This window comes from Pleurodeles waltl, chromosome 10 (genome assembly GCF_031143425.1).
Source record: "Pleurodeles waltl isolate 20211129_DDA chromosome 10, aPleWal1.hap1.20221129, whole genome shotgun sequence".
NCBI classification, from domain to species: domain Eukaryota; kingdom Metazoa; phylum Chordata; class Amphibia; order Caudata; family Salamandridae; genus Pleurodeles; species Pleurodeles waltl.
The window spans coordinates 511,610,422-511,637,774 of NC_090449.1; the positions used below are offsets into that span (position 1 = coordinate 511,610,422).

Consider the following 27,353-nt stretch of genomic DNA (forward strand, 5'->3'; position numbering starts at 1 on the left):
TTTGCGCTAATTTCTAGCAACACTATGGAGGGATCCTAAACAGAGTGTTTTCCATCCTGCCTGGTAGTAAATAAAAACTAAAGAGGCCTTAGGATTACAGCTGGCAACTGAGATATGCATTATTTGAACCCTCTGTGGTCAAAGCCCATTTGGAAAAAAACTGTCTCCCCAGGTCTTCGATTAGAAATGGTGATCAAATGTTGGGGTACTGTGGACTTGCACTAAACGGCAAAGGGGGTCAAAACAGGATTTCTTCTCTGGTAGGTGCCTTATAAAAAAAATTAAAAAAGGAGAGAACAGGAACCTTTCCGAACCCAACCAGAAGGTGATGGAAAATGCACAGCACATTAATCTAGGAGAGATTCGCATTGAAACAGATTTTTAGCCTGCTGTTTTGTTCAAATCAAACGTAGGTTGGCAGCATTACCTAACAAATGTACTCAGTTTCAGATATCAGAGCGCTGCAGCTACAGACTGATACTTGGTTTGGCAGACCAGACAGATACAGGTTCATCTAGAGTTTTCCCTTCTGAAATAAGAATGGCCCTTTAATGATATGTTCCTGAATGTGTGCTTAAACTCTGCAATATTCAAGAGGGATCATTGAAGAAGAGGATATGGAAGAGCAGTCACACCTTCATCGTAAAATTCGTGGGTGAAAAAGATAACAAAAGCTATGACTAATGTCACTGTCCTAAAGTCAATTTTGTTGCAGATATTCCAGGAAAATCTATATCAATCAAAGATCTCACCATACTCAAAACCAAGTAATTCATGGTTAACTGCTGCCCTTTATTGAATGGGCACCCATGATGGATATTTAAAAACTGAAGTGCTTTTGCCCTAAAATGGCAATTCTTGAGCCTTAGATAAATAAGGGAGATTCATGCTAGCTGGAAGAACTCCAACTCAGAGATCTGTTGTCTGTAATGAAAATTTAAAATATTAACTGTCGCATTTTCTCTAGTAATGTCCAGCTACACTGTCAGAATGCAACAGTTTACACAAAAAAACAGTCAGAGACTCAGGAACTGTTCGCTTCTGTGAGTGGGAAAGATTCACAATGATGTGGCTGTGTACTCCAATTTCTAAATTATGCTGTAAACCAAAGGGACATTATTTGTTCCAGTTCGAAGGCCATGGCAGAACACTTAATTTCCTAAATTATCTTACTTTTCCAAATAATCTTTGAAATGGTTCAACTTAAGTGTGCAATTAATGATCGGATTGTAACTTGGGTGCTATGTTGTCTGTGACTCCATCAGCAAATTGTCCATGCAAAAGGAAGAAATTAGATTTAATCCTTAAATGGGATGTGGGATGGGATTACTACAATGCATGCGTTTTCAGGTTCAGATAGTAAGCTTCTTAGTCGTACTGAGAGATTTGAGTTCATATTTGCCACACTGGTGGCTGAAAGAATTGACATTAGAGAAGAGTGGCTTCTTAAAGCCACTACGACATCGAGTCCAACATTTTCTTTTAAATGAGTTGATTGTCACAGTAAACAGCCAAATGGCATCACACACCTCATGGTCATACAGAACAAAGGACCCACATGGGTTCATAAGGCCATGAGGCCTGATGCCCCTGAAAGGTAAAGGTCCTTACTTGCAATCCTAGTTACCAATCATGGAAAGGTCAACTGAAGTAAAAACGGAATAGTCCAACCCAAATGCGGGATTCAGGAGCTGTCTTAAGTAAAGTCTCTCAGAATGCACTATTACATCACATGCCTATACATATGCAAAATTAACAGTACAGCTTTTTTTTCTATACTGCTTCCCAGGCAAAAAAAGGCTTTCCAGGTAAATAAACCTCTTGACTCCCCCCCACCCACTCACACAAACAGATGAAGAAAAAAAGAGACACTTGAATAGCTGGCACAACAGCACTTCTGTTGTCACAACAGTTCGCATAGGACTTCACACTGTTTCTTTCCAGGCTCCCACTATCACCAAGCATTGAGCTCTGCCTTTCTTCCCCATCTGATCATATCTCAAGTCTACAACATTTTCTTAGTTTGGTATAATTTTCAGGCATTTCTAGTAGGTGGTTTGTTTACTTATCTACTTTTATTTTAACTTTTTTATCATTTTAACTTACACCACGCTCATGAAGTGTTTGCTGGTTCCTTTTTGTAGAAAATGAGCAAAAAGGACACACATTTGCCTTAGGAGAATGCAGGAAGACACTAGAGTGCCTAAGCATAGTTTTTGCTCCACATCTGTGCAATGTTTTTTTCTGAGGGACACCCTGGGAGGAAAACCAGAGAAACCAGAAATTTGAATCACTGCTCTCATCAGCTCCCAAAGATTCACCATTGTAGCACGTGTCTCCAGTAATTTTCTCCCAATAAATAACTGCATTAATTTTGATGATTCTCTCCAAGAACCATGACACCAAAACTTCCTCCAATATCAAAATTCCATTTTGGTACCTCCTTCAATGTAGATGTTACTACCTTTGGAAGGGCAAAGAGGCCCCGCAGGTTAGTGGAAATGTCTCATCCTTGTAAGGCGAACGTTAAGATACCGGAAAACACTACGTGTAGGAAGCTGGCCCTTTATGTGGTATGTCAATACCGTGTAAAGGTTCCTGGGGTTTCCCCATCAGCGAACAGGGCTTGCTATGCAATCGCAAAGTGCTCTTTTTGGAGGTAGTGTGGTCGAGCAGCCTCTGGTTTAACTCCGAGGAGCGCAAGACATTCACAAATACACACCGCAGTTAATAAATGAGACACACGACTTAAAAAGAAGATCCACACCACTTTATAACAAGCATTTTAAATGCAACGGGTCTCACATTTGCTCGAGTTAGAGCTATTGTGTAAAGAAAAAAAAACGCAGCGCGATCGCACTATGTAAAATGCAACGCGATCACGATGCATGGAAAATAAACAGAAAAAGTAGTCCGGACCCCAGGCTGAAAACATCGAGCCTTATATGTTTTTTGTAGTTTACCGGTGCTGTGTAGGTGGGCTAAACACCAGAAAAGGCATGACGTATGCATGCCTTTTAGAAATGAAAGCAAGCGGATTTTAAAAAGGCAAGCTCACTAATCAATGTAAGTGACTGACGTAACATGGGCGTGGTTTGAAGTCCAAAGAGAAATTAAAGAATGGACCGAGCCCATAAAAATGGCACATATCTTTATATAGGCTTAGCACAATTAGCATCAGAGAAAAATCGTTCAGATAAGTACGATCTAAAATATGAATTATTTTCAGTTTAAAAAGTGGACAGAGCAACTTATGAGCTCTGCAATGCTATCCTATAGGAGGAAAAACAAGTTCTGCAAACAGACAGACTACATCGACTTATACGACCAATCTCCTGGAGTTCACGTGAGTAGTGGGCAAAATCAAAGGCAGCACCAATAGTACACCACCAATGGAACAGGAGCAGCCGGGTGCAAAATAGTGTTGGGTGCCCAATGCGTTTCCATGAAGATCGGTCACTGTGAAAAGAGGCTGCAGGCTCTGGCCAGGGGGCCAATCAGGCTGAACCAATAGCGGGGCTCAGGCCTCATGATGCTTGGCCCTCTTCTGCACAGCTCAGGGGCAATGGGTGCAAAGGTGTCTTTAGGTGTCGGGCTTTCCTTAACGTAGTGGTTACGGTAGAGGGGCTCAGCGTGCAGAGGCTGCAGGCGTCGGTGTGTCCAGGGGTTAACCACAATGGACTTGGACTCTGGAGGCCTGGGGAACCTTGTTGGCACCAGTGGCCCACTTCAACTTGGGTTGGAGGCGGCAAGTGCAGTGGTGACATCAGGTGTCCAGTTTAGGAGGTTCCAGAGGCTTCAGAGTCCTTCTTTGGAGTTTGCTAGAGAATAGGTCCGCTGTTCATGGGAGGGTTTGAGTCTTTGTCGAAGGCAAGAAGTCTTCCTGGGTTTTTGGAGACACAGCTGCAGGACGAGTTGGCTCTGGTGCAGATTTTCAATAAGGGATGCAGACAGACCGGTAGGGTTGGCAACAGGTAAGCGGCTTCTTTTCGCCTCTTTTGCTTCCGCCGCTCTTCAGGGTCCTTGGTCTTCTTAGGTTGTCAGGATCTGCTACTCTGGTGCCAGAGGCTCCCCTAAATACTGAATTTAGGGGTGTGTAGGGTAGTAGCCAATGGGCTACTGACCCTTGGGGTTATTACCCTTCCTATATGACCACTTCCTGAATTCCTAGGTATGCTATCTCAAAGATGGCTAACTCTGGAAAATCGTGCTCACATCAAGCTTAGCCCACCTTAGGGGTGATACTTGCCTGGAGGTGGCACGCTTTCCTCACTAGCTAATTTTCCTGCCTGGCAAGGTGCCAAGTGGCTTCTGGATGCGGGGGGACGGCTTCTTCTCCTGTGAGGGAAGCCAGATTTGCATTTCAAAGTTGGTAGCCCTTTGAGGCTTCCCTCATCAGCAGGTCTTCTTGTGGGAGGGGGTGTTACACCCTCTTCACAGAGTTTTGTTCTGGGCCTCCTGAGAGCAGAAGGCACTCACCCTAGGGAGGCAGAACTGTGTCTCAGGTGGCAATCTGGCAGAAACCAGTTAGCAAGCACACCAGAGGATGGTCGGTTTTTAGGAGGTACCTTCTAAGGTGCTGTAGGAAGTTGGCTCTGTATGTGCTATTTCAAAGTAAGGAATAGCATGCACAGAGTCCAAGGGTTCCCCTTAGAGGTAAAATAGTGGTAAAAAGAGATAATACTAATGCTCTATTTTGTGGTAGTGTGGTCGAGCAGTAGGCTTATCCAAGGAGTAGTGTTAAGCATTTGTTGTACATACACCTAGACAATAAATGAGGTACACACACTCAGAGACAAATCCAGCCAATAGGTTTTGTATAGAAAAATATCTTTTCTTAGTTTATTTTAAGAACCACAGGTTCAAATTTAACATGTAATATCTTGTTTGAAAGGTATTGCAGGTAAGTACATTAGGAACTTTGAATCATTTCAATTGCATGTATACTTTTCAAGTTATTCACAAATAGCTATTTTAAAAGTGGACACAGTGCAATTTTCACAGTTCCTGGGGGAGGTAAGTTTTTGTTAGTTTTACCAGGTAAGTACGACACTTACAGGGTTCAGTTCTTGGTCCAAGGTAGCCCACCGTTGGGGGTTCAGAGCAACCCCAAAGTTACCACACCAGCAGCTCAGGGCCGGTCAGGTGCAGAGTTCAAAGTGGTGCCCAAAACGCATAGGCTTCAATGGAGAGAAGGGGGTGCCCCGGTTCCAGTCTGCCAGCAGGTAAGTACCCGCGTCTTCGGAGGGCAGACCAGGGGGGTTTTGTAGGGCACAGGGGGGGACACAAGCCCACACAGAAATTTCACCCTCAGCGGCGCAGGGGCGGCCGGGTGCAGTGTTAGAACAAGCGTCGGGTTCGCAATGGAAGTCAATGAGAGATCAAGGGATCTCTTTAGCGCTGCAGGCAGGCAAGGGGGGGCTCCCTCGGGGAAACCTCCACTTGGGCAAGGGAGAGGGACTCCTGGGGGTCACTTCTGCAGTGAAAGTCCGGTCCTTCAGGTCCTGGGGGCTGCGGGTGCAGGGTCTTTTCCAGGCGTCGGGACTTAGGTTTCAGAGAGTCGCGGTCAGGGGAATCCTCGGGATTCCCTCTGCAGGCGGCGCTGTGGGGGCTCAGGGGGGACAGGTTTTGGTACTCACAGTCGTAGAGTAGTCCGGGGGTCCTCCCTGAGGTGTTGGTTCTCCACCAGCCGAGTCGGGGTCGCCGGGTGCAGTGTTGCAAGTCTCACGCTTCTTGCGGGGAGATTGCAGGGTTCTTTAAAGCTGCTCCTTTGGATAAAGTTGCAGTCTTTTTGGAGTCAGAGGCACTCAGCTCAGGACACCTTAGGGGCTGTCCTGACTGGCCAGTGACTCCTCCTTGTTATTCTCATTATTTTCTCCGGCCTTGCCGCCAAAAGTGGGGGCCGGTGCCGGAGGGGGCGGGCAACTCCACTAGCTGGAGTGTCCTGTGGTGCTGTGACAAAGGGGTGAGCCTTTGAGGCTCACCGCCAGGTGTTACAGCTCCTGCCTGGGGGAGGTGTTAGCATCTCCACCCAGTGCAGGCTTTGTTATTGGCCTCAGAGTGACAAAGGCACTCTCCCCATGGGGCCAGCAACATGTCTCTAGTGTGGCAGGCTGCTGGAACCAGTCAGCCTACACAGATAGTCGGTTAAGTTTCAGGGGCCTCTGTGGTGTATTTTACAATAAAATGTACACTGGCATCAGTGTGCATTTATTGTGCTGAGAAGTTTGATACCAAACTTCCCAGTTTTCAGTGTAGCCATTATGGTGCTGTGGAGTTCGTGTTTGACAGACTCCCAGACCATATACTCTTATGGCTACCCTGCACTTACAATGTCTAAGGTTTTGCTTAGACACTGTAGGGGCACAGTGCTCATGCACTGGTACCCTCACCTATGGTATAGTGCACCCTGCCTTAGGGCTGTAAGGCCTGCTAGAGGGGTGTCTTACCTATACTGCATAGGCAGTGAGAGGCTGGCATGGCACCCTGAGGGGAGTGCCATGTCGACTTACTCATTTTGTTCTCACTAGCACACACAAGCTGGTAAGCAGTGTGTCTGTGCTGGGTGAGGGGTCTCTAGGGTGGCATAATACATGCTGCAGCCCTTAGAGACCTTCCCTGGCATCAGGGCCCTTGGTACCAGAGGTACCAGTTACAAGGGACTTATCTGGGTGCCAGGGTGTGCCAATTGTGGAATCAATGGTACATTTTAGGTGAAAGAACACTGGTGCTGGGGCCTGGTTAGCAGGGTCCCAGCACACTTCTCAGTCAAGTCAGCATCAGTATCAGGCAAAAAGTGGGGGGGTAACTGCAACAGGGAGCCATTTCTTTACAGGTGCCCTCTGAGTTTAAGTATTGATGAATCCATCACTGGAATCAGTGAGTGCTTATCAATACAAGATGATTGTTCCTAAACATTTCTATCTTCAGTTAAGCCATCATGTAGCTGGGTAACTGATACTGACCAGTGTCCAGCATATGCATTTAAAATGGCTTCCCTGACCACTTATTACGTCTGATAATTGACAATGTCATAGCAGGAACATATCTGCACTTGCAGATATGGCATCACATGTAATATAATGCACCCTGACTTAGGGCTGACACATATATTACAAGAAATGTTAGGGGAAATGGCACACAGGGATTTGTGGCAGGTTGTGTTTTCATTTTGGTCTGCACCAAGACACGCAGCCTATCATGAGGTGGGTGAGTGGTCTCAGAGTGGCACAATTGGTGCTGCAGCCCTTAGGGACCATCTTTAGCACCTGAGGCCCTAGGTACCAGGGGTATCATTTACTAGGGACGTGTAGAGGGTGCTAAAGGATTTGCCAATTCAGGAGACAATTGTTTAGTTTAGGGACAGAGATCCGGCAATGAGGACCTGGTTACAGGAACCCAGTACACATTCAGTCGAAATCACATCAGATACCAGGTAAAAAGTGGAAGGTAACAATGTCATAAAGAGGCACTTTCCTACACAATGTTACAAGTAGATATAGGAATTTTTCAAAAATGCAGTTTTTGTTTTCTTTTGGAGGGAATATATATATATATTTTTTTAAGGCATATTAGCAACGTTCACCTCACAACATTCTTATTATAAGCATTGTTCAAGGTCACCCAGTAGCGAGGACTCTCCATCTCATCTAATTTAATGCAACCTTTTAGGCTACAACAATCAAGGTCTCCAAATGTTCTGTATCTAATCATAGGATGGTTCCACTCCGCAAAACGTCACATAAACCAAATTAGTTCAGTAAACCTACAGGTCACATACTTCAAGTAAACTTTGACACTTTCGAACTTTGGAGCTCTGAAGAGAGAACAACGAAATCCTAATATGGTCACCTTCCAGCTCTTCACAGAGAGATAATGCCGGAGCAACCAAAAAGATTGGTAAACCAAGACACGTTTTTTTTGTTGTTTTTTTTTTTAAGAGACCTCATCTATTCTATAATAATAAAAAAGCATAACGTGCCAGCAGCTTAGACAGGGCCCATAGGAATTTATGACTTTTAAGGACGATCCCATTTTTTAGATGCATCACTGCTAGTTGAGGCATGGGATCTTGATCTTAAGTCACCTACTGTTTGTTTTAGTGCTTCCATGATCACTGACTGAGGTCAAGACATTTCCTCAGAACTGTCCATCATAGAGCCTATAAACCGCATTCTTCATGAAGGACCGAGTTAGAACGTTCTGATGTTCATGAAGAAGTAACTTTAAGCAGTGATGTGTTCTGCCAACAAGCAAGATTTAGAAGCACTTTCCAAAAAGTACTAATACAATGTGCTTTGCTTTAGAAAAGCAAATATGGTAAAAAAGAAACAAATTTACCGACATCCTAATGCAAGCAATATGGATTGTATTTTGTTTATTTTCTTTAAAAGAAGCCCATTTTATTTCTAAAAATGCTAAATTAAGAAAAGTGTCACAGAAAATTCGTTCAAATGACATTTTCCAAGCGAACAGTGAGATAACAGTGAGGGAAATGTACCTAAACAGACAGCAGCCTAGAAAGGAGGAAAAACTGTCACTGGTCCTTTAGAGAAACACCACTAGGTCATCAAGCCCGGTCAGGGAAAGTTGCTCTAATTCTCTTTTTTTTAGCTCCTGGCAAACAGGATCCTGAAGCACCAAGACCAATACTGACCTTCAGGAGATTGTCTTTTGGCTCCTTCAATAAGGATGGTGGCTCTCCATACCCTAATGCAAAAGACTGAGCTTTAAAAGAGGCTACCAGAATCAGACCATCTCATCTTAACACATTTATTTCTACAGCACAACCTTAGTCGATTACTGCAAACGGCACTGTCCTTGCAATTTCCCTGACTCAAAAATGTGTGTAGATGATGGTCCCTACCTAGAATTGCAGACATGTATGAAGTGGGAATTTATCACAAAGTTTTAGTTAAGATCTGTATATTGTCAGAAACTTTGGCGGAAGTGTGTCGGTACCTAATGGATTTTATAACGCCAGATGGGATTTTACAATTGGTAGATTATTTTTTGAACTGGCTTCAGCAGCAGCGATAGTCCAGAGGATAATGTCTATTTAAGTCGAAAAAGATAGCTAATTTTTCAGGATGATATCCTTAGTTTTGCTAAAAATAAGGCAGCACCAGACACTAGAGAGAAAGACGTTTTGGAAATCTTTAAAGAGGGGCTTGAGTCCAAGGGAGGACAAATGCATTTTTGGTAAATGACAGACTGAATAACTGGAACACATTTTGACACCAAATTATATTAAGCACAAAGACAGTTTAAGGTTATTGGGAATACTTCTAGTTCTGCTAGCTAGCTGGAAGTAATGTCCTTTATTACACTCAATTCTTCTGAATTTTAATCTGAATTTCTGCTGAATTAATAACAACATCAAGACAGATCTATGTAGAGCTCCCATTTTCAATAACATTTGGCTGACTGTGGATGCCTGTGAAAATGGTTTAGGAGTAGCGATTACACAAAATGGTAAAGGCAGTGAGTCAACAGTAGCGTCTGGGTCAAAGTCTATAAAAAATGTGTGGAAATCATTCTAAATGACAGAGTATGAGTTACTGACCTGTAAGTATATGGGTTGTAATAGATTTTAAAAATGTATGAGTTACAAAGGTCACACTGAGGACGGGCCGCAAACTTCTTCTACATAGCTTGACTGGTTCCAATTTTCATTTATCCACGGCTAGAATTTTTTGTCTCACCACAATGTTGCTAGACTACAGGGGCATGAAATTTACTAAAAACATCTACTTCTCGATGGCACAGGTTGCTTGATAAATCTACTTGACCTGTAGAAAAAAATCTACTTGTCTCCTTGGTGCCATTTAGTGCAGCGACAAATTATGGTAGCAATCTCATTATAAAAGAGTTCAGATATTAGCCTCTCTGACTAGGTTTGGGCTAATACTATAGCAGGGCTTAAATACTAGCAATTTCCCTATTTTGCTCCCTTTCTGCAGATCTACATACTGGGGCTGGAAGCAGCAGTAAGCGATAGTCCCAGGGTTTGAGTCTGTACAAACCTACTAACTTGAATGTTTTGTAGGTTTACCAGCTCTTTTCTAATCTTTTCCTATACTGAGAAAGGTTGGAAATTTACTCCTGACAAGGGTCAGAAGTAAAACATCTTTTAGGGTTGGGAAAAAAGTGGTTGGAAGGAACCAAAAATACAGTTCACAAATGTTTTCTAAGAGTGCGATTTCCTGGTAAAATTCCTGAAATATGTAAATCTGCACTGATTCAAAGACATACACCGAGTGCATTTCCGCTGCCATTCTCCCCCCTCCCCACCAGCTATCTGATGCTATCAAGGCACTGCGCATGCGCTAACATCATCAGATGGTGCCGGTGGCACCGGAAGCCATTTGCTTCCAGCGCTGGACCAAGGAGGAGGTGAGTTTTACCTTGTAGGACGAGTGTGGGGGAGGGGGGTTTCAAAGAGGCACAGTGGGAAGGAAAGAGTTTTTCTTTTCCCTCTGTGTCCCAATTGAAACATATTACTGCTGCACGATCGCTCCTGGCGTCGTGATCGTGCAACATTTTGTTTGTGTGTGTGTGTGTGTGAGGAGCGGCCCCTTAGGCAAGGGTCACTGCCAATTACGGGACATATATTTAGGCCATTTATGCCCCCTTGAAGGAAGATCATCCATTTACTTTCGGTCGATCTGCCCCCAAGAGAGGCAGAAACTACTAGACGCCAGGGAATTTTTACCTTTTGGCATTTTTCAGGGAGTGCCCAAGGGGCCGCCTCTCCCACCCCCAAACAAAAAACATAATCCCTGGTGCCTAGTGGTTTATGCCCCCCTTGGGGCAGATGGGCCTCACAAAGATAGGCCGATTTGCGGCCCTTGGGTGCCCGCATATCGGCCTATCTTTGTGAGGCCCATCTGCCCCAAGGGGGGCATAAACCACTAGGCCCCCCACACACACACACTCAAAAACACACAAAACATAATCCCTGGTGCCTAGTAGTTTCTGCCCCCCTTGAGACAGATGGGCCTCACAAAGATTGGCCATTTCTTCCCCCCTTGGGGGAAATTGGCCTAAGGTAACTTACCCCCATGGGGGAGCAATGATTACCCAAGGGGCCGCCCCCCTCCATCCCCAAGGAAAAAAAAAGCACCCACTCAATAATCCCTGGTGCCTAGTGGTTTCTGGCCCCCTTGAGGGCAGATGGGCCTAATATAAATAGGCCGATCTGCTCCCAAAGGCGGCAGAAAAGGCCAAAATGAATGCCCCTCCCCCAGGTGAGCGACCCTTACCCAAGGCACCCCCCCAAAAAAAAAACACACACACAAAACAATCCCTGTTGCCTAGTGGTTTCTGACCGCCTTGGGGGCAGAAGGGCCTCACAAAAATAGGATTGCCTGCCCCCAAAGGGGCAGAAATGGCCTAAAGTAATTTACTCCCATGGGGGAGTGACCCTTGCTAAAGAGGCCATACCCCAAGAAAAAAACTTGTGCCCATGCAATAATGGTTTCTGCCCCCCTTGAGGACAGATTGGCCTAAAAAAATGGCTCACTTGCCTCCAAGAAGTGGCAGAAACTGTCAAAATATTTGCCCCCGAGAGGGAAAGAAACCCTTGCACAAGGGTCTGTGTGCCAAATTCTGGCAGGGAATTTTTTGTGTGAGAGGAATCATCTGCTGAGGAAGCCACTCTCCGTGCTGATGAAGTAGCTGTTATAGAGGAGGACACTGTTGTGCCCATAGTGCAGCAAGCTGGGGCTGAAAGACTTCCCATTGGAAGACAGAAATCTGGGTTGCCCCAAACATGGAGCAGCCGGCGTTGCCTGCCTTTACTGGTCTCCCAGGGTGTAGAGTGAATACGGACACCTTTTTGCCTATCAATTTCTTTCAGTTGATTACAGACAATGTATTCTGGAAGATATTATTGAGCAGGCTAACTTGTATGCTGAACAGTATTTGAGGGACAACAGTGCCAGACTCAGGCTACACTCTAGAGCTACCCAGTGGATTCCCACAAATCTGGAAGAGTTTAAGAAGTTCTTGGGTTTCACTTTTTTGATGGGGCTGATAACGAAGCTGTCACAGTCTTCATATTGGTCTACTAGTCCCTTCCTGTAACCATGAGTCAAATCGAAATTTGCTTCTTCTTGGGGTGCTGCATCTTGTTGATAATGCTTTAGCGTTGCCACACGATCACCCTGCTTGTGACCATCTTTTTAAGATTCCGCCTGTCCTTGATTACTTTGTAGATCGTTTTTAAGAGATTATGTTCCAGGGAAAGAAATAGCTGTGGACGAGTCTTTTGGTACTTTTCAAGAGCTGTTTGGTTTTTAGGCAGTACATTTCCAGCAAGTGGGCACATTATAGAATTAAGATCTGTAAGTTGTCTGAGAGTAGCACAGGATACGTCTATAATTTTCCGGGTCTACATTGGCAGGGATACCAGTATTGACCCACCTGGTTGTCTGTCCAGTTTTGGAGTTAGTGAGAAAAGTGTGTGGGAACTTGGTTGAAGACTATTTAAGAAAGGTAGCCATTTGTACCTAGATAACTTCTACACTGGTGTGCTCTAACGTAAAGGCTATCCAGGGGAGCTTGTGTGTAAAAAACAAGAGGGGATTGTAGTGCCTTGTGTAATGAGCTGCTATCTGTGTCTACATGCCGATTACCATCCATCACAACATCACATGTGACTGTTTGGGGTCAGGTTGCTGAAGTGTTCAAACCTGCATGCATTTTAGTCTACAATAAGCACACGGGTGGTGTAGATAGATTAGATCAGAGGTTGGAACCTTACACTGCTGTTTGTAAGGCTTATGGTTTGTGTAAAAAATTGGCTATACATCTCTTCCATTTAGCAAATTTTAATGCTTTTGTTGTGTTCAAAGATTGTTCTCCTGAGTCAACGATGACATTTGTTAAGTTTCAGGAGTCTGTGATAGAGAGCCTTGTGGTAGTGGAAAAGGCAAGAATTCCTAGAGAGGCAGTGGTGGAGGATGTGGCTAGATTGAAAGATCGCAACTATCCTGATCACATTTCTCCCACGCCAAAAAAGACTTTCCCGCTAAGATATGTAGAGTCTGTGCCCAAAGAGGTATCCGGAGGAAAACTCATATGTATTGCCCCGATTGTCCTTATAAGCCTAGGTTGTGTGAGGCTGGCTGTTTCAGGAGTTACCACGACCGCATGAACTATTGGGAAATACCATAAAAGTGAACTGCCTGTTCTAAGTTGTTTCATATTTTTTGTTCAGTTCCACGATTGGCATTACTGTCATGTATTTAGTTAGAGCTTTTGTATTTGTAGTTTTGTACTTATAATCAGTGTTTTCGGTTTTATATTTTTAAAAAAAGTGATGGTGTTGCATGTTTAGTGGAGCTTGGCAGGTAGTATGTGTGGAGTGGCACATGGCTGCCGGTGTGCGTGGAGTGGTGCTTGGCTGCCGGTGTGTGCGTGGAGTGGCGCTTGGCTGCCGGTGCGTGTGGAATGGTGCAGCGCTTGGCTGCCAGTGTGTGTGGAGTGGCGCTTGGCTGGCAGTGTAAATAGTGACTTGCTGTTGGACACAATACACTACTATCCAAACACCCGTACTCAGACTCCGTCAGTTGGTGTGATTGCTGTGTCAGGCATGTGGGCGTATGAAAGTAATGGGCCCTTGAATAGCGCTGTCTGTTGATGTGATTGTTGTAATGTGCTGGGCCTGCGGCTGGCAGCATAAATGGTCTTGTACATGTCACGTATAAAAGGTGTGTGAATGTTCTCTAAAGCGGTTGGTGCCTTGACGTGGCTTTACAGCTCATGAGCTATAAGTCATTGGTTCAATTTCTTGGCCTTTCAGTTATTAACAGTGCATTACATTTTTGTGAAATCTCTTTGATAAAATTTGACCTACTGAACCATCACTCACCCTCGTGGCAAATCCAACCAGTATGTGTTTGGTAAAATAAGTAACAAAAGCAACCTGTTTCGCGGTAATCAGGTGACAAAGCACACCCATGACATGCTAGGTGTCCCGGATGGAACCCCAATGATGAAGCATGCCACCAACTAGGTAGGTGGATGAGGGGTCTTTTTAACAAAACCAAAGGGTGTTTCTTTTCACAATTTTAATGTTTGGAACATCACAGAAGTAAGAGTCTTGGTCGCGTGCTCACTTCTTCTCTAGTCAAAAAGTGCCCACTCTAGATAAGTTAAAAAACTAGACACCCGGTGGAGTACAGCCTGGTGTGCCTCTTGTGGATCCCAACAATTTTCTTAGCGAGAATGCCCGGTAGATTTTTAAATGTGACTATAATCACACATTTTTCTAGAATTTCTGTGCCATATTCTTCCAGAAGCAAAAATAAAACAGAAACTTCCTATCACCCACCGTTCCCTCCCCCCACTCCAATTCTCCTGATAAAAATGCTACTGCACTTATGTGGGTGGGCCAAGTGCCCACGACAGGGAAGGGGCAAAAACACAACGTGGCCACATCAAAATTATCTATTAGAAAGCTACCTGTTTTTTTCTCGTGTTGAGGGGGGAGAGCCCTGTGTTTTTGGTCCCAGACTCGAGGCCATCTAGGGAAACCCATGAAACCGAGACATTCCTGAAAACGAGAGACCTGGGGGGACTCTAGGGAGGTGTAGCTTCTATGGATCCCCCAACATTTTCTTATCCAGACTCCCCTGCAAACCTCACATTTAGCTAAAAAAACAAAAAAGGCAATTTTCCTCACTTTTCTGTGTAGGATCACCGCACCGGCACACATTTTCTACCACCCAGCATTCTCTTGTGTTTTGGGGCATTTCTTGTTGGAGGCACTAGACAACCACACAACTGAGGTACCATTTTTATCGGGAGACTTGGGTGAACACAGAATAAAAGAACAAGTGTTATTTGCCAATCATTTTTTTTTCTACATTGTTGCCTTCCAAACATAAGGCACTGTGTAAGAAAGAAGTCATTTTTAGAAATGCCCTGTAAGTCACATGCTAGTATGGGGACCCCCGCATTCAGAGATGTGCATATAACCACTGCTTCAAAACTCCTTATTTTGTGCCCATTTTGGAAATACATAGGTTTCCTTGATACCTACCTTTCACTCTTTATATTTTACCATATGATTTGCTGTATACCCGGTATACAATGAAAACCCATTACAGGGTGCAGCTCATTTATTGGCTCTGGGTACCTTGGGTTCTTAATGAACCTACAAGCCCTAAATATCCCTGCAACCAGGACAGTCCATCAGACGTAACATTATATTTCTATCAAAAATTTGCCATAGCTGGAAAACGTTACAGAAGAAAATCTAGTTAGACATGGGTGTTTTTTGGTTTTTTTAAACTCATTTTTGATTTTTTTGATTTCATCTGTTACTTTCTATAGAAAAACCTTGAAGGATATACACAAATGACCCCTTTGCTGAATTCAGAATTTTGTCGACTTGTCAGAAGTGTTTAGCTGTCCAGGATATGCCACTTGTTTCACACCCATTTCTGTCACTAACAGAAAGGAGGCTGAAAGCTCAGATAAATAGTAAAAATGGGCAATGTCACAGTAAAATGCTAAAACTGTGTTGAAAAATGTGGTTTCTGATTCAAGTATCCCTGTTCCTGAAAGCTGGAAAGATGGTGAATTTAGCACTGCCAATCCTTTGTTGATGCCATTTGCAGCCAAAAAAACAGATGCTTTCTTCTGCAGCACTTTTTTCAAATTTCTCTCAAAAAACCCAAATTTTAGCTGTAGTTTGGCTAATTTCTTTGTCTCCTCGAAGGGGAACCCACGAAATCTGGGTACCGTTAGAATCACCAGAATGTTGGGAAAAAAGGAAGCAAATGTGGCGTGGATAGCTTATGTGGACAAAACGTTATTAGGGCTCCTAAGTGCGAACTAGCCCAAACTGCCAAATAAAAGCTTGGAGGGGGAAAAGGCCTGGCAGCGAATGGGTTAAAAATCTCTCTCTCTCTACCCATCTATCAGCTGGCTTCCCTGTGAATTATCATAATCTGCTTTTTCACAAGGAGCTTTTAAGCACACACAGTAGTTTTGTTCAGTGCCAGGAACTACTATAGCAATCTGTGCTTTGATATCAAAAAAATATTTTTGCATATGCTTGATACAATAGTGCGGGCCCAGCAGCTCCCATGACAAAGGTTCACAAAAGCCATGTCAAAACAAGATACACTGACAAAACCAAAAGACTGACCACCACTGTCAGACCTGTCGGCTTTGCCAATGCTTGTTCATTTTAATGTTTCCCATAATCTTGTTGAAACTTGTTATACTGACTTTAAATTATGAATATATTTTGGAAATGCTAGCATACGTCAACACTTTTTACTAAATGATGCTTCAAAGGAATAGTGACCAAAATTTCACAGTAGTATAGCAAAAACTTGTTTTCCTAGCTGCATTTTTTGGTGAACGTTTTATTTTGAAAGCAAAACATCATCAATCTTGCTTTCAAGCAACTGCAAATATGTTCATCTAATCAGAGCATTCTGTAAGCGTTGTATCTAGCCTTATATTGACAAAATGCAAAAGCATGTACATTTTATTTTTAATTGGAAATCCTCATCGGTAGTGTATTCCGAACTTACAACATTTCACCTTAACATTAAAGGCTTTGCATTAATAAACCATACATACAGATTGGAACAACATTACCTATGAACACGAATAATACCTCAACATCAGATAATTCCCTTTCCTGTTCTATAATGTGTTAGAGTTAGTCTCAGCCAAAGGGTGTGCTGCAGGGGGCTGGGTCGGTTTGTCCCAAGGACAAAATAAACCTGAAAACTTGTCCTTGAGCCCAAACAGTAAGTCCTGGGCATTGGGCTATAGGAATTCCACATCCCTGAGAAAAGTATTTCAATGTAATATATGTTCCATGAAAAATAGATTAGATTCTTATCTCAAGGTTGCACTAATTGGGTGCGCAGCTGAGGAAGAAACTTGTGTGGCTGATTGCAAATGTTTTGTAGCAAATATATCAGAGTATGGTGACAATAGAATCATGAAAGATCTACTTGAGGAGCTCTTAAAAAAGTTTTATAAAAGGTGGTATTTTTCACTATTTCTATGTGGCCCATGGAGAGGAGTGTAACATGTGATCTACTCGCTTTTTCTAAAGTAAGTTCAGAATTGTCAGTTAAGAAGAGTTTGTTGTATAGGACCAAAAATTGGTGCAACCATGTACGGCATGGGGTTAATTACTGAGTGTCTGCAGAGGACATTTTGGAATGATAAAGTGCAGGTTGGGAACAAATTTTGGCGGCCATATGTGGACTGAGTTGTTGAGGTGAAAACAAGCCAGTACTCGGACTACACTGCAGAAGAAAAAAGATCAGAAAAAAGAAATCAACCAATGGAGGGTGTTGAAATACCTGTTAAACTGTGGGTGAAACTAAATGTAGACTTTCAAGGAACTAATAAGGCACACATATGATATTGTTATTATGGATTATTTTCTAGATGAGCTGATGTATAGCTGTACTTGAATATATATGTATTAGTGTATTCTTTATGTGGTTAAGTTAGGGTGAAAAAGGGTGTTAGGTCTTGAATTTTTGTGACTGTGTTGCATGAATGTGAACTGGCATGCCATGTGCTGTACAATGTTTTGTGTGCGTTTGTGCTAGCCTTGTGCAATGCCTTGTCACTGTGTGGGGAATGTTGTAACTCGAAATTAGGAGCATGAGGCAGCGGCCCAGGCAAACAGGCATGGCAACCAGCTGTATGGAAGGTCCAGGGGAGGTTTTGTACAGCAAGTTCAGAATAAATTCATTCTTACTACTGAGGTCGACTGTTTCATTTTAACACTGTGGATCTCCACACCCTAGTACAAGAGAATGACCTTTAAAAGAGGCTGCCAGAATCATATTATCTCATCTTGACATTTCTCCACACGACTTAGTTGATTATACAATGCAAACAGCACTGCCCTTGAAACCTTTCTGACCCACCACTAACAGCAGAAGGATGCATCGCATATCACTCAAGGGGAGTGCAAATTTCAACCAATTATGATGTGAACCGAAAATGGCACAAAAGCCATAGTTGTTCCGCTAACGACAGAAGATAAGGAGCTAGCATTTTATAAAAAGGGGGCACTAAGTTAACTTATTTAATTCCTTAATGTTTAAGCTACTTAATGATACCAAGAAGCTGGACACGTGTTAATATTTTACTTAAGTGTGCTTGTATCCTCCTTTGGGAAACAAGAAACAGCATGCAGCGCTAGATGAAATCCCATGCTGGAAAATATTAATCGTGTGGCCCAATGATGGTTGTCGTCATCCATTTTCCACTTTAAACAAACTACTTTGATATGTACAAAGACTGCGATGGAAGCAAATACCATATTCTGGACTATTCCCTATACCTAAAACAGCTGTTTTAATGGGTTAAACAAAATAACGACCTTTAAATAAACGTCTAAAACTGGCACAGTTGCAGATCTATTTGCAGTAAATCTTTTAGTATTTGGCGTTGAAATGTTGCTTGACACAGGCCTATGAGCACCGTTTTTAACTTTTGATATTGCATATGTGAGCATCCTGAATTTAATAAGGCAAATCACATAATTCAAATGTCAAAAAACACTATTCTTATTCATGCTTTCACTAATAAATATGCTTAGCAAAGCTATGCTGTTTCCTTGTGCAAACTCAGTAAAAAAACAATGCAGACAACCAGATACATTAACTATAAACGGAGCATTTAAGGATTTACAAAACTAAGAAAGGTAAAAACACTGTATTGATTAGTACATATTTCACCAGGTTTGACCTTACTGTTTACATTTCCCTACCATCTACCTCTACTGCATTCAAGGGTGCATTTCATATATCAGAACTAACATACCTCCAAGAACACAAACTGCATTAATCTTTAATGGAACAATGTTTGGTTGTTATTTGGTAATAGTCCATGGCCACTTCTTTCACACGTATTTCTCTGAGTATTTTACTGAGTTTCGGCAATCTGTTCTACATGTTCATAATTTTTCCTAATTTAGAAGAACAGGGAATACCATTTTATGCATAACCCAAAATGCATGTTAAAATTCTGTCCCCCCCAGTCATCCACACAACAAGTCGATTGGTTCAACTTGTACTGCTATTGCAGGTGGCTACTGTGTTATGAGAATGCTTTTAGCAACATTTCAGATTATTCTCGTAAGTGATAAACGCAACAGTTTTATTCCTATCTAATTTATTTTGGGTCTACTTTTTCTCTACGTATTATCAAAGGAAGCCGAAGAGCACTTAGACAACTGAACAAACTTTTGAAGGGCATCATAATACATCAAGCAAAAACAATAATTGAAATGAAAAACAGGCAAAACAATAATCTTACCTTTAGATCTTTCCAGCTATCCAACAGACTACTGGCCAAGTCACTCATGTCCGCCATCTTGTCTGGTGGCTCCTGACTTCTCTCACTTTCAATATCAGACACCCCCTCCTCCTCATCTTGAGATAGTGTTTCTATAGTTGATACATCTTCGAGCTTTGTCCCACTGCCCTCTCTGTTTTCCCCTTCCGCTGGTTCAGCCTCAGACTCTAGGGCTGATGGTTTGCCAATGTCTATTGCTGAGGCAGATTCAACATTCAGAGTAGAATGTTCATCTATCACAATGGTGGTCTTCTGCAGCTCTATCTCCTTTTCCTCAGCCACTTCACTGGTTTCCGGCAGGTCTATGAAATCCTTCACTTCTTTGGCTTCGGTCTCACTTGCTGCATCAGAAATTGCACTGTCCATGCTGTTTTCGCTTACAATCTTCAGTCTTCGAAGCATCAGCTTCCTTGGAGTCTCCAGATCGACCTCAGATGATAATTTGCCAGAGGGATCAGGTGTATTAAGTGGAGTTTGGGCTCGTGACGTGCTTTCACTGGAATATCCATCTCCTTCACTAAATTGTGGAATTGCAATCTTGGTCTGAGACCAACGCTGGATAATTGGAAGGATCTTGCTCTCTTCCAACATGTTTTTGTTGGGAATAGGCAAACGCTCCAGTGTTTTTATAATCTAATTAAAGAAAAACAGAGGTCAAAGAATGTGTTTGGTAACATTCTACAGGCTTCTGAAACCTCAAAAGTTGACTGACACAGAGATACCATTAATATTTATAAACAGTAATCAAATGCCATGAGTGCATGTATTTTTCAAGAAGTGGAGGGCGTTAAAGCCTATACTTAAAACCAATGCTGAGCTTGTAATTTATGCAAACAGGGGAACTGAATAACTGGGATGTCTGAGGTGGAGTGTGCAGACACATTCTCTACAAAGAGAAGAGCTGTGGAAAAGGCCCCAATTATACCTATAAGAGCAACAGAATAGCACAAGACTTACCCAAAAGTATTTCTTTGTTGTATTATAGAATCGAACTATGTGCAACTATGTTCAACCACACCTCTTCCTTGTCACTGGCATAAATGCGGACTGTTGTTTTAGAAGCAGCAGGAACACAATATATGCTTGGGCGGGTAGGATCAGTGGTTAAAAACAAATGCCATTTCAGAAAAACTCCTAGTTACTGACCTCTAGCTGCAGCTTCAGATTGCCAATGGAGTTTCCCTTTCCATCTCCCAACTCGGCCATCCATATCCAAATGAGGGACAATCCGTGGTACTCCAAGAAGCACTTAAGGCAAGACTGAGACTGTGTGTTCTAAATAAATAAGACAGAATAATCATTTAGAAAAAATCACCTATCAATTCTGCATTGTAGGAAAGGTATGCCCACTGTAGTTTAAGGAGGTTTGAATCCACAGTATTTTCAGGATAGCCGCATAAAATACAGTCGTACATACAGTTAATCTTATAAAGCTCATTTACATAGTCATTGCTTTTTCTCAAAAATACATCAGTAGTCAGGCCCTCATAAAGCTATGAGACATACTCTTCTTCATGACTCTCCATCAGCAGACCTGCATTATGCAATAGGAATTACTTGCCTGACCTACATCAGTAGGCACGTCTCTGGCTTCCCTGGAACATCATTCCTAAGTTGCTACTACATGCTTTATAGCAATCTACACTATTGGCCTTATGGTTTTGGCACACTACTTGCTTACGCCCAATTTAGCTGTAAATGCCTCACAACTCAAATAACATGTTGAATAGCAACTAATACTTTTATAAAGCATATGCAAAAAATGTCAGCTGATAAATGACAAGTGCTTTGTTTGGCCTGAGGATATGCACGTATGAGAAATGGCATGGAGCCTTTATATACATGACTCTTTTACATCTTCTGTAAGCATCTCTAAAAAGGACCAGTGGTATGGCATTCCATTCACTACTGCTCAACAATGAAATAGATGAACGAGTTACTTACCTTCGGTAACGACTTTTCTGGTGGATACATTAGCTACCTGTGGATTCCTCACCTAATGAATACTCCCTTGGCGCCAGCATTCGACGGAAATCTTCTTTCTAGTCTCAGCACGTCGACGAGGACGTCACTCTAGCCCACGCGACGCCGACTGACGTCATACAGGCAATAAGAGGTCCTCGACGACGTGCCGACGTCAGTACCAACATTTTTTACGTGCATGAGAACAACAACCCAATGCAATGAAAGAGCAAGGCAACATCCCATAACCTTGTAAAATACACAATATTGCAATGAATAGCTGTAAATTTAATATAACGAACAAATATATGCAAATCATGTATGTACACAAAGATATATACATATATATACAGATAAATATACACAAGTATCCATATATACAACATCTATTGCAACCTTGAAGACCAAGCGGAGCGCACTCAAGGATTACTTGGTAAGACCAGAAAGGCAACAGGGAGGCGGGTGGGACTGTGAGGAATCCACAGGTAGCTAATGTATCCACCAGAAAAGTCGTTACCGAAGGTAAGTAACTCGTTCTTCTGATGGATACAACTACCTGTGGATTCCACACCTAATGAATAGAGTCCCAAAGCAGTACCACGCCCGGTGGCGGGTGCCTAAATGGTCAAACCAAGAAATCCTGCAGCACTGACCGTGCAAAATGGCCGTCCCTTCTGACCTCAGAGTCCAAACAGTAATGTTTCGCAAAAGTGTGAAGGGACGACCAAGTTGCGGCCTTGCAGATGTCAACCACAGGAACACCTCTGGCCAAGGCCGAAGTGGCCAACTTAGCTCTGGTGGAATGAGCTCTAATGCCCTCAGGAGGATCCTTCTTTGCCAAAGAGTAACAGATTTTAATGCAAAGAACCACCCACCTGGAGAGTGTTCTCTTGTGGACTGCCTTTCCTCTCCTCTTGCCCACGTACCCGATGAACAGCTGATCCTCCAGCCTGAAATCCTTTGTTCTATCAATAAAGAAGCTCAACGCCCTCTTTGGGTCCAGACGGTGCAGTCTTTCTTCCTCTTTAGAAGGATGACGCGGAGGATAGAACGTGGACAAAGTAATTGTCTGAGCCAAATGGAAGGGTGAAACAACCTTCGGGAGGAAAGCAGCCTTGGTCCTCAACACCACCTTATCCCCATAAAAAGTTGTATAAGGGGGCTTTACCGATAAGGCCTGCAACTCACTCACTCTCCTTGCAGATGTTATAGCTACCAGAAAAACTGTTTTTATAACCAAATACCTTAAGGGGCAAGAATGCATAGGCTCGAAAGGGGACCCCATAAGGAAAGTCAGGACCAAGGACAAATCCCATTGCGGCATAACAAATGGTTTTGGAGGATATTTATTTAGAAGACCTTTCAAGAATCTGATAACAATAGGGGATTTAAATAACGATGGTTGGTGTGGAAGACAAATGAAGGCTGACAAGGCAGACAAATAACCCTTAATGGTAGCCACTGCACAACCTTTCTGCGCTAGAGACAGAGCAAAAGACAAAACGTCCGATAGATGAGCATGTAAGGGATCAATCTGCCTCTCTCCACACCACGCAACAAATTTAGACCACCTATTAGCGTAGATAGATTTAGTGGAGTGTCGCCTGGCCGCTAATATAACATCCACTACATCAGGCGGGAGAGAGAAGGAACTCAGGTTGCCCCGTTCAATCTCCAGGCATGTAGGTGCAGACTCTGGAGGTTGGGGTGTAAAACCTGCCCCTGCGACTGCAAGAGGAGGTCTGCCCTGAAAGGGAGACGGAGCGGAGGGCACATTGAGAGTTGGAGAAGGTCGGAGTACCACACCCTCCTTGGCCAATCCGGAGCTATTAAGATGACTAGCGCCCGGTCTTGACGAATCTTCCTTAATACTCGAGGAATCAAGGGTATGGGAGGAAACGCGTAAAGCAACTGGCCGCACCAGCTTATTTGAAACGCGTCCCCCAACGCTCCCTGCATCGGATACTGGAGGCTGCAGAATAACGGACAATGCGCGTTCTCCAGAGTGGCAAACAGATCTACCCGAGGAAACCCCCACCTTTGGAAGATCAAACGGGCTTGATCTGGATGGAGACGCCACTCGTGGTCTGCCGAGAATTGGCGACTGAGACCGTCCGCACGTACATTCAAGACCCCAGCTAGATGATTTGCTACCAAGCAAATGTGATGGTCCTTTGCCCAGGACCATAGTCGAAGAGCTTCTCTGCAGAGAAGGTACGACCTTACTCCTCCCTGTTTGTTTATGTACCACATCGTGGTAGTATTGTCCGTCAGGACCTGTACCGACTGACCACGAAGGGAAGGGAGGAAGGCCTTGAGAGCCAGACGTACAGCCCGTAACTCTAACAGATTGATCTGAAACATCTGCTCCTCTGGAGACCTAAGGCCTTTGATCTCCAGATCCCCCAGATGAGCTCCCCACCCTAGAGTGGAAGCATCCGTTATGACCGTGGCCACTGGTGGCGACTGCGCGAACGGCTTTCCTTGTGAAAGATTGTTGCTCGCAATCCACCACTTCAAGTCCACAGCAGCATCTCTGGAGATCTTGACAGCACCTTCTAGATCTCCTTTGTGTTGAGACCACTGCCTTCGGAGGCACCACTGAAGAGCCCTCATGTGCCAGCGAGCATGCGTGACCAACAGAATGCAGGAGGCAAACAGACCGAGCAGACGAAGGACCTTGAGGACTGGAACTACCGCTCCATTTCGAAACATTGGAACCAATTCCTGAATATCTTGAATCCGCTGAGGCGGAGGAAAGGCTCGACTCAATGTTGTATCCAGTACTGCCCCTATGAACAGGAGGCGCTGAGAGGGCTCCAGGTGAGATTTGGGCTCGTTCACCGAAAAACCCAGGTCGAACAACAACTGAGTCGTTGACTGCAGATGATGCGACACAAGCTCCGGCGACTTGGCTTTGATCAACCAGTCGTCCAAGTAAGGGAATACTGCTATCCCCTTCCTTCTGAGCTCTGCCGCAACCACCGACATCACCTTCGTGAAGACTCGAGGTGCTGAAGTAAGACCAAACGGAAGGACCGCAAACTGATAGTGCTGCGATCCCACCATAAACCGGAGATACTTCCTGTGTGACTTGAGTATCGGGATATGAAAGTAAGCATCCTGCAAGTCGACAGACACCATCCAATCTTCCTTGTTCAACGCCAAAAGCACCTGAGCTAGGGTCAGCATCTTGAACTTTTCCTGTTTGAGGAACCAATTCAAGATCCTCAGGTCCAGGATTGGTCTCAACCGACCATCCTTCTTGGGAATCAGGAAATACCTTGAGTAACAACCTCGACCCCTTTCCTGCTCTGGGACCAACTCTACCGCGCCCTTTGAAAGGAGGACTTGTACCTCCTGTTCTAGCAACAGGAGGTGTTCTTCTGAACAATAAGATGGGCGGGGCGGGATGAGGGGCGGGAACTCCCGAAAGGGAAGGGTGTAGCCTTTTCCCACAATACTGAGAACCCAAGTGTCCGTTGTAATAGTCTTCCACTTGCGGAGAAAATGCAGTAATCTTCCCACTACAGGAGAGGAGTGAGTGGGAAATGTTGGAAGCCTAAGGCTGCTTTCCCTGCTGCACCCCTCCAGAGGACGAGGAAGAGGCAGAGTGCTGCTGAGAGGCTCCTCTGGTGCGGGCTCTCCCTCTCCCTCTAAAAGATCTATAGGGATGGGAAGAGGCAGGTTGCTGGAATCTCCCACGAAAGGAAGAGGAGGAAGAGCCACGCCCAAATCCCCGAAACCTCCTGAAAATCCTGGAAGAGGCAGAGGAAGAAGGAGCTTGGAGTCCTAACGATTTGGCTGTGGCCCTGCTCTCCTTAAAGCGTTCCAAGGCCGAATCTGCCTTGGCGCCAAACAGCTTGTCCCCATCAAAAGGGAGATCAAATAGGGTTGACTGCACATCCGCAGAAAACCCCGAATTACGGAGCCAGGCCTGTCTCCTTGCCACCACAGTCGTGCCCATTGCTCTGGCCACCGAGTCGGTCGTGTCCAACCCAGACTGAATAATATGGGTCGCGGCAGCCTGGGCATCTGAAACAACATCCAAAAGACCCTGGGGAAGCTCCGTAAATGATGAGGAAATGTAATCCATAAGAGCATGAATATATCTCCCCAGGATACAAGTTGCGTTGGTGGCCTTCAACGCCAGACTGCAGGACGAAAAGATTTTCTTGGACTGCGCATCCAGTTTCTTCGAGTCCCTGTCCCCAGGCACCGTCGGGAAAGAACCAGGCGCTGATTTGGATGAACAGGAGGCCTGCACCACCAAGCTCTCCGGTGTAGGGTGCCTAGAAAGAAAGCCAGGGTCAGTTGGTGCAGCTCGATACCTCCTGGCTACGGCTCTATGAACCGCTGGGGAAGATACTGGTCTCTTCCACACCTCTAGCACCGGATCCAGCAAAGCGTCATTAAACGGCAATAGAGGCTCTGCCGCAGCTGAGGCCGGATGAAGCACCTCTGTCAGAAGGTTCTGTTTTGTCTCTGCCACCGGCAAAGGGAGGTCCAGAAAACTAGCTGCCTTCCGTACCACTGCGTGAAAGGAAGCAGCCTCCTCCGTGTATTCCCCTGGAGACGAAAGATCCCACTCAGGGGAAGTGTCCAGCCCACTGGCTGTATCTAGACCATGCAGTCCATCACCCGAGTCCTCTAGTTCTCCTTCTTCCAGGACTCGTTGGTACTCCTGCTCCTCTAATAAACGGAGAGCACTTCTCCTCGAATGAAGCCTCTGCTCGATACGCGGAGTCGACAATGCCTCCGCCGAAGCCGAAGATCGGCGCCGATCTTCAGAAGCCACCGACACCGCGTCCGGCGCCACAGGTAACTTTGGCGCCGATGAAAGAGCACTCGGAGCGGATGGACCCACTGGAGTCACAGGACGAAATCCCGACGACGGAATGGAAATCTCCGGGACCAATCCCTCCGAAGTCACCGGAGTGGCCACCGGCGCCGAGCCCACATTCCCAAAAGGGAGAAAGGGCATAAAGGGTGCCGGCCGTAGAGGGGCAGGATCACCCAATGAAAAGGCCAAAGGACCAGCCGGAGCACCCCCTGGAGCCATCTGTTGGAAGATGTTATACATCGCATTTAGGAATGCGTTACTATCGGCTCCAGGGGTGGGAAAAGCCGGATACTGGGGTGCCTGTATCGAAGGCGACCCCGACGCCGGCCTCGACGTCTGCGACGCCGGAGACAACACCAGAGGCTGCACCACTTCAATCACCGACGCCTGTCCAGGTGAAGTCGGTGACGCCGGAGAGGGCAACGGCGTCGATGGATGCGGCGTGACCGTGGGACTGACCTCCCAAGTCCTCCGACGCCGATCCGAAGACCTGGATCGAGTCTCCTTGCTTGAATGGCGCCGTGATTCTCTACGGCGCCGGGAGTCTCGATGACGCCGATGCCTTGGCGAAGAAGACTTCTTATGATGTTTTTCTTTCTTCGACTTCGCCATAAACAACTTCGCCATAAACAACTTCGCCTCACGTTCCTTGAGGGCCTTTGGATTCATGTGCTGGCATGAATCGCAAGTCGAGACGTCGTGGTCGGAGCTTAAACACCAAAGGCAGTCGGAGTGAGGATCCGTAACTGACATCTTGCCCCCACACTCACGACAAGGCTTAAAACCCGACTTTCTCTGCGACATTATTACTGCAGCGAAGGACTACGCAGCAAAAAAAAAAATACACTGTAACCACGAAAGTAACAGTTGCTCCCTCGAAGATAACCGTTTCGAATGCACGGAAAAAAGGGAACTGACATCGGCACGTCGTCGAGGACCTCTTATTGCCTGTATGACGTCAGACGGCGTCGCGTGGGCTAGAGTGACGTCCTCGTCGACGTGCAGAGACTAGGAAGAAGATTTCCGTCGAATGCTGGCGCCATGGGAGTATTCATTAGGTGAGGAATCCACAGGTAGTTGTATCCATCAGAACAAACCATTTAAGCAAGCCTCCAAAACATTTCTAATTTCAAATTGATCTGGTAATGGAATAATGGAGAACAGTGTGCTAAGCAATTTTCTCTGTGCT

At 44.7% G+C, this 27,353-nt stretch overlaps 1 protein-coding gene across 3 annotated transcripts in view; it reads right to left on the bottom strand.

The window, feature by feature from the left end:
• SETD2 (SET domain containing 2, histone lysine methyltransferase) overlaps positions 1-27,353 on the bottom strand; it is a 1,164,442-nt gene that overhangs the window by 705,048 nt on the left and 432,041 nt on the right. For all 3 annotated transcript variants that reach the window (XM_069210931.1, XM_069210934.1, XM_069210932.1), the window contains 2 exons: positions 20,506-20,634; positions 19,321-19,992 (listed from right to left, as the gene is read on the bottom strand). In XM_069210931.1, the coding sequence (XP_069067032.1) occupies positions 19,321-19,992; positions 20,506-20,634 (801 nt within the window). The remainder of the gene's footprint in view (positions 1-19,320; positions 19,993-20,505; positions 20,635-27,353) is intronic.